The sequence below is a fragment of the Papaver somniferum genome, chromosome 1 (genome assembly GCF_003573695.1).
Source record: "Papaver somniferum cultivar HN1 chromosome 1, ASM357369v1, whole genome shotgun sequence".
NCBI classification, from domain to species: domain Eukaryota; kingdom Viridiplantae; phylum Streptophyta; class Magnoliopsida; order Ranunculales; family Papaveraceae; genus Papaver; species Papaver somniferum.
In genome coordinates, this window is record NC_039358.1 from 42,435,164 (window position 1) to 42,443,135 (window position 7,972).

A 7,972-nucleotide genomic window follows, 5' to 3' on the forward strand; every position below is an offset into this window, starting at 1 on the left:
AAGAGACATGATAGTGGTTAAAATAGAATTGGTAAAAGTGAAGTCTTTTTTTTCCTGACTTTCAAGTTCTAACCTCGAGCAACCTTCCAAATCAATAATTACAGTGCCTGCTGCATATAGCCAATATATAGGCATGTTGTCATGCGTTAGCCCCAGAAGCTGATACAAAAGACTGGTCATGCAACAACTGAGATAGTATACTCTCTGTCTAGTTTCTATATTTCGCTTGATTCTAACTAGGATTAATATGTAAGATACTACTACTATCAACAAAAGCCCACCAGGGATCAAGAAAAACTTCTGATTTGCTCCTCCTAACCACATGCTAGGACATTTTACATGCAAATTGCGCTGAAGAAGCATCTCTTTCCTGCACCCTTGAGGTTAGCCACGGACCAACCCTCACCTTCTTTGTAACACTCCACCTGAAATTCATTGATACGACAGAGTAAAGATTTCAGTTGGGAAACATACATCTGGGATTGCTGAGGGGGAGAGGAAAAACAAGCAAAAGACGATCGTTCAGGAAAAATAATCAATACCGTTTCTGTCAATACTTTGCCATCTTTCAGCCCTGAAATAACAAAGATTGATTCTCCAAAGACTGCTGCAGTTGCATATCCTCTAGCTTCCTTCATTTCATCACGTGCTATCCATGAGTTGTTACGAGGATCAAATTCCTCAACGCTTGAAACCATGTTCGCTCCATTATATCCTCCTAATGCGTATCTGCAGAGGAAGTTAGGCAAATGAATAAACAAAGACAGACGACTTACCAACTTGCAAAAGAAGAGAATTCACTTACATTTTGTCATTCATAGCGACTAAGGAGTGGCATCCTCTTCGAATGTTCATACTTGGGATGCTGGACCAAGAAACTACTTCTCTCGGATCAAATCGTTCAGCTGAACTGTTATACACAATAATGTCAGTAAAACAAAATATGAGAAAGCTCATAGCGACCACTATGAACTGCTATTCCATGTAACATGCAATTGAGTTACCAATGGTGCAGCAGCATCTTTCCTATCTTAGAATTAATAGATATTAACTTAAAGGTGCCAGTATTACGGAGCATGGTATTTCACAATGATCTCACTCCATCTAGGTATATGATGTAACCATGAGGTTTTTGTATATTATATTCAATCATTCGAGTACCCAGAACAAATTTTTCTTGATAGTACAATGAAGTGATCACTTACTTCAAGTAGCCTTCTCCATCATAACCCCCAGCAGCATAAATTGCACCATTGAGCTCAGCTACAGCACTAGAAAATCTCTGAAAGAAAACAAACATTAATCCCGTTCAGTATAACTGATCTTTAGGGGAGCCAATCAAGATATAGACTGATTCGACCAACAAGTATATTCGAATTGCAGAGATTCACAAAGAAGTCATGCGCTTTTTACAGGTATTTTCAAAGCTTTCATAACCAGGATCTATGGGTCATGAGCTTCTTCAATTAATTGTTTTAACAAATTCTGTTACCAAAAATATAAAGGATAAAATATCATCAATTAAGATAACCAGTATTTTCAACAAAAATACACTTCTTTTATATATTTGGAAACAAAATTTGATCGAATCAATTTATACTAAAGACACGTGTCAAGACATGATTTGTCCCCCATGCCCCCATCAAAAAACGCCCCCATCAAATATTTTTCCGTCGTAGGACTGGTCTTCCTGGATATTCGAATGGCTAGTGATTGATTGGGACTTGACCTTTCAACCGATCTAGTACCACCAAAAAGTATAGCATAAACAAAGTCTCCAGAAGCAACAAATGCACAAGCAGACTCATAAAGTGGATAAAAACAAAAGGGTAATTATCAAACTTTGAACATAGCAGTTTCAGCACTTGTACACCGAGGTACTGGGTTTTCGCTACCTACTACTAGCCATTGCTCCAGTCATAGAGAAAACTCAGCCATAGTCTTATAAGATCTAGAGATTAGACTCCTAAATGACAATGAAAACATCATGTACGGTCACGTGATTGATACCATGAACAACTCTAGAAAGGTAAATATTCTTAAAAAGCGATCTTACGGAAAGGACAATTTCGTCCGGCATGAAAGCAAGGGGTTGCCTGTATATGTGTATTGCAAGTGGTGGAAGTACTTATGGTCCAAAGAGAAAGGCTTCTGTTATTAGTTGATCAGTGGATAAAGAATTTGAAGATAGGGCTAGGCCAGCTAAGTCTTCATCATCTGAAGCCATATGTATGCTCACCATTCCTAATACATAGAGGATGCCAATGATGATAAAAAGGCTGCAGCAGTTATCTGCTCAGCAAACAAGCAAGACCTAGAGTTGAATAAGACACATGCTAGCTCACTGAGCATCAACATGGTTCAGCTTCAGGCCAGGTCGATATTCTCACAGAGACTTCCATGTATCATGTGTTATTACATAAACTGATAAGCAAAGAAAATACCCTTTGTAGCATGGACTGAGTAGGGATCCACCTCCCTAAGGCAGGGTCAAACATTTCTACATCTGAAAAACAGGTGACTCCATCTCCACCACCAATTGCATAAATTTTACTACCTAAAGTTACCCCAGATAAGCATCCCTTTTTGCGTGCTAATGAAGGGCGTGAGGTCCACTCATTTCTTTGTGGATTGTAAGATTCAACTGAAGATAAAAAAAGATAAAGTCAGTCCCAAGAAAGGTGGAGAATTGAATCTAAGGAGGTGATGGAACAAGTTGAGGTAAACGATATGTATAATACCTGTATTGCACCAGACAGTACCATCCCCACCACCAATTATGTAAATGTCACCACAGAGGGCAGCAGCTGCGGCATGTGAACAGGCTAAGTTTGTTGGTCCTAGACGTTTCATGGTGTCACTAATAGGTGAATAACAGTCCACGTTTGACAACCAAGTAGTGCCGTCGTATCCACCAAACAAGAATACTAGCTTATTATTGCCAAGGAACCCCTCCATGTCCATGGTATCAGCGGAACACGTCTCTAGACTCTCTACATATGCGGTGGAAGCAGTGGAAGGAATCAGCTGAGACTTATCAGCAGAACACGTCTCTAGACTCTGTACACATGCAGTGGAAGGAATCAGCTGAGACTCTAGTTCTTTGACACGCCCTATCAACTTTTGAACGTGAATCTCTGCCTTAGTCTGAAAAGTCAAGGCAAAAATTTCTTAGTTTTATGCAGACACGTTTAGAGAAATATACCGGACTTCTCATATACCGAAACAAATGCATAATCCACAGAAGTAATACAAGTTAATAGTACCAGTTTCATCTCAAATAGACTAGTCTTTTGAAGTTGTTGAACCTTAACCTCTTCAACTTCTTGCCTCAACTACATAAACAAAAGACATGAAGTTAAAACTGGAATCAGAATAAGATAAGAATAAGAAATATACATAAACAATAAACTCAAAACGAAGTGCTTAATGAACTAATGACTTATTTACCTGATCTACAATGGACTGGACATCTAAAGAGGTAGGTGAGGAAAAGCGAGTGTCAGAAGAATTGGTTGAAACCACTTCATGCTTCTCTGAATTAACAAGCGGTGCCTCTGGCTCACAATTGAAGTCCGCAGGGCTAGCATTCAAATCACACGACACACCAACATTGTCTTTATCACCTGTTAAATCACATCTTGCCTTCTCTCTTTCATTAACCAACTGCAATAGTTTACGGTAGACAAGTTCCTCCTCGTTCACTTCCTCAACCTTATCTAAATCAGGTTCCAAATTCTTTACATTCTCACATAAATCAGGTTCCAAATTCTTTACATCCTCACATAGAGTAGCACTTGATAAACCTAACTCAAAGTTATTTCGCTCATCCCATGGAGTGTCATCCTCTGAATCTGAAGTGCCGGGACTGTCCTCTTTATTTTCACAAGGGTCGGAGCTCATATCTCGTAGAACATTCCACCCTGACGAATACTGTGGAAGCTTAGCTTGAGACTCATCTGCTGCCTCATGCTGAATCAATTGAGTCACAATACTATCTGAAACTGTCTCCGATGATTTAACTTTTTTACCAAGCTTAGAAGCCCATTTTTGCTTATCTGCATTTTGAGGATACACAGAGACAGCTACGGGCAAGGATTCAAACAATGAGATTAACTGACCGGTCTGAGCATGGTCGAGCTCAAACCAAAAATAATCTTCAGCGTAATAGTTGTCTATGACAATTGGTTTGTACTGGTTTTCAGACAGTGGCATGCATTGCTTTCGGATACATATGCGGACCTGAGAACAAATAATTACGAACTTAGAAATCCTACTGTTGACCCATGAAAAAACAGATTCTAGGCATTACGTAGGAACAGCAGAATAAATCCTTCTTGTACCTGTGCAGGATTTTGAGTTCGGTCTTGACCATCTTCAGTCCATCCATATGGGTTGATATTCATTTCTCCATTGCTTGCAGCTTCATATATTCCATGTATTTTTCGATCAGAGTAATTGAACAAGAAGAGTGGCAAGCCCGGTTTGACGTTCTTTACGTATACCATGTGGGAAGATGGTAAACCTGTTATTACAAAAGATCTCATCAAAGTTAATCACAGGAGTCTGCAAACTTCTCGAAACATATAAATAGGTGCAAAACAACAGCCAAAAGACCCCAAGGTGGACAGGTTAGGTAGATAAACTAACCAAATATCTGGTTGGAGAGACACTCCTTCATGGTATGTCTTGTACATCCAAATATGACACCTCCAAGATCATTAGTCCTTAAATTCCTTGCTGTTACACTGCAGTTAACACTTGGATTCCGCACAACTGTTTCCTGCAAGGGGATAGTCTCTTTCTTCCTCCCCTCTATCATTCTTTCTTTACTGACATTATCACATGAAAATATATACAAATTAGCAATCATAATAACCTTTCACATCGGAGTAAAGATAATGGCGAAATGACACTCGACAAGAAAAATACCCACAATGCAGAATAGAACTCATACAGGATAGAACCAGCATTAAGCAAATTGGAAGGATGGGACAAGGATTACACAAGAAACCAAATTTTTTATCCGTTCGTTCGTGGATGCAAGTTAAAGAACGAAATAGCGGATACACGAAATCTAACGCAAACCCTCAGTGAAAATTACATACACGAAATCTGACACAAACCCACGGTGAAAGTACACAAATGCGTTATATAAAAACTAACAATCATAACCCATTGACCATTATGCACAACATCAAGTCTCAAAAAATCAGAAAGCTTCAAAAACTGTTAACGAAGTACAAGTTCTGACAAAATGTTACAAATTCAACAAGAAATTCTCACAAAAGAAAAATGCTACTTGTACCTGACAACGCAAGTGTTAGGCAAACAAAAGAATGAGACTGTACAAGCAAGCCCAATTCCTCGTTACCTGAGTGCATAAGTTCCCTTTTTCTAAATGATAGATGTAAAACCAGTGCAAACAGGTACGAATAGCACGTTTGTAACACCAAAAAGAACACACAAACACAAAATCATAACTTACGCACAGCATTCAGTATCGAAAAATTACCAACATAAACAATCACAACTTCTCTTTTGCCAGAGCAACAAATCTTGACAAAGAAGTAAAGTTTCCAGCAAAAAGAGACATTCAACAAGAAGATACCCACAATGCAAAATGCTACTTGTACCTGATAACACCAGCATCAGGCAAACCAAAGGATGAGAGTGTACAAGCAGGGAAACTTTTTCTCATTACCCCTAGTGTTTACATTCTCATCCCTCCATTTGCAATTGCCGGTTTAAAAACTAGTGCAAACAGGTACAAAAGAACAATTGCAACACCTAAAAGAACACACGGATACAAAATCTGACATAAACTACATAAACCCTCAACGAATTATAATCACCAAACATTGAAAGCAACCACTCAAACCAAAGATGTACTAGTACTGATAACTAGAGTAATACCCGTTACCTGAGTGCATAAGTTCTCATCCTTTTTCTAAATGATGTAAAACTAGTGCAAACAGGTACGAATAAGACGTTTGTAACACCAAAAAGAACAGACAGACACAGAATCATAACTTACACACAGCATTCAGTATCGAAAAATTACCAACATAAACAATCACAACTTCTCTTTTGCCAGAACTACAACTCTTGATAACGAAGTAAAGTTTCCAGCAAAACGAGACATTCAACAAGAAAAAACCCACAATGCAAAATGCTATTTCTATTTGATAACACCAGCATCAGGCAAACCGAAGGATGAGATTGTACAAGCAGGGAAACTTTTTGTCATTACCCCCAGTGTTTACATTCTCATCCCTCCATTTGCAATTGCCGGTTTAAAAACTAGAGCAAACAGGTACAAAAGAACTATTGCAACACCTAAAAGACCACACAAAGTCTGACATAAACTATATAAAACCTCAATGAATTACAATCACCAAATGTTGAAAGCAACTAAACACAAAATCAACCAAACACATACAGCAACCAAAGATGTAACAGTACTGATAACTAGAGTAATACTATGTACTTAAAAGGATAAGATTGCCCAAAGAGGCCAACTTTTCATCCTTAAGCCCTTTGGTTTGCAAATTTCAGTTAAAGAACCAGTGCAAATAGGAGAGCCCGATTACAAACATCAAAAAGAACACAAACGCAAAATTCAGCATAAACCCACAAATGAAAAACACTAATCGCACCAGAGGACACCGGCATAATGCAAACAAAAGGATGAGATTGCACAAGCAGGCCCACTTTCCTCTCATTCCTTCATTTCCAAATGCCAGATGTAAAACTAGTCCAAGTAGATACAAAAAGCACAATTGTAACATAAGAACACATAAATATGATATTGAACACATACCCACAATTGTAGTACCAAAAAGAAAACACACAAACAAGAGATCCCCCAAACACCCACACTTCAAATACAAATTTCTGTCAAAAAAAATCAGTTACCAAAATCAAAATCAAAATCAACACAAACCCGCAATAAAAAGCAGGATTGTAAGTTTAACACCAAGAAGAACATACAAATAGGAAATCCAACAGAAACCCACAACAGAGAACTACTTCAACCCACACTTGAAACAAAAAATTCATCAAAAATCCATTTTTTTTAAATCTAACTAGAACAAAAACCCATAATCAACCAAAATCCACAACCTTAACCTCTTCTAACATCAAAAAGAACACAAACAAAACAAAAAATCTACCAAATAATCAAAGAAAAAGCATGCATTCCAACAATAACAACAAAGAAGTGGTACTACTAGTATGAGCTTGAAACTGTATGGAAAGTGAGACGATTTTTACCTGAAAAACAGAGCAATAAATCCCAAAATAAGCTAGGGTTTTTTGTGAGAAAAGGGTTTGCAGCTGAAGAATGTGATCGTACCAAAACATAGAAAATGAAAAGCGCGAGAGTGTGCCTCTGTGTTTGCTCACCAAATGCAAATTTGATGATACTGTGTTAAGCTGTAAAATAATTCAACTACGTTTACCAATAAAACAGTTGTGAGTAAAAAGAGTCTACTGATCGTACGGTTAGTGATCAGCGTAGTTTATCATCAGATTGATTGATTTTGGTTAAAAAATGCAACACAAAGGGTATAGATGGAAACCGGAAACTTTACTTTTTGTATGAAAATGGATAAATTACTTTTTAGTAGGTGAGTGGTAGCAGTTTCTGTTTTTGGTAAAAGACAAGAACCACCTAGAATTCACTGCATTTTTTTTACTTTAACATGACATGTTCAAGGTGATTCCAGAAGTTACTACGTTTTCCTTATTTTAAAGCTTCTCCAAGTTTCCTTTTACTCTACAGCATGTTTGGCATCCGAGACAAAAATTAAAAATAACCCGTTTGTGCTCAAGAGAAGTGATTTTTATTTTATTTTTTTTTAGGAAACAAAAAATCTTTTCATTAATGAAAATTCGAGGTTATAGTAAGTTTGAGATCGAAAATAAAAAATTACAAAGGAACAAGAACACAACGTAAAAGTACGACACC

General features: G+C 37.6%; 1 protein-coding gene across 4 annotated transcripts; it reads right to left on the reverse strand.

The window, feature by feature from the left end:
• Positions 1–21: 21 nt before the first annotated feature.
• LOC113284230 (kelch-like protein 12) lies at positions 22–7,467 on the reverse strand. 4 transcript variants are annotated; one of them, XM_026533652.1, is made up of 11 exons: positions 7,276–7,467; positions 4,651–4,827; positions 4,344–4,525; positions 3,451–4,242; positions 3,267–3,335; positions 2,742–3,147; positions 2,445–2,644; positions 1,206–1,282; positions 806–910; positions 543–729; positions 22–425 (listed from the first exon to the last, which is right to left on the reverse strand). In XM_026533652.1, exons 2-11 carry the CDS (start codon positions 4,820–4,822, stop codon positions 336–338), a joined length of 2,280 nt encoding a protein of 759 aa, XP_026389437.1. In that variant the 5' UTR covers positions 4,823–4,827; positions 7,276–7,467; the 3' UTR covers positions 22–335. The 4 variants fall into 4 exon arrangements, with proteins under 4 accessions (XP_026389437.1, XP_026389430.1, XP_026389445.1 ...); XM_026533645.1 differs by having other exon boundaries at positions 4,651–4,832; positions 7,276–7,466; XM_026533660.1 differs by lacking the exon at positions 7,276–7,467 and adding an exon at positions 6,824–6,873 and having other exon boundaries at positions 4,651–4,832.
• Between the last annotated feature and the right edge of the window lie 505 nt (positions 7,468–7,972).

What these genes read in the sequence shown, in the direction of transcription:
- LOC113284230 (XM_026533652.1), bottom strand. Translation starts at nt 4,822, where the DNA reads ATGATAGAGGGGAGGAAGAAAGAGACTATCCCCTTGCAGGAAACAGTT. An exon ending in GAACTCAAAATCCTGCACAG is followed by an intron (nt 4,243 to 4,343) that starts GTACAAGAAGGA and finishes ATTTGTTCTCAG; the next exon opens with GTCCGCATATGTATCCGAAA. An exon ending in GATGGAGAAGGCTACTTGAA is followed by an intron (nt 911 to 1,205) that starts GTAAGTGATCAC and finishes TGTGTATAACAG; the next exon opens with TTCAGCTGAACGATTTGATC.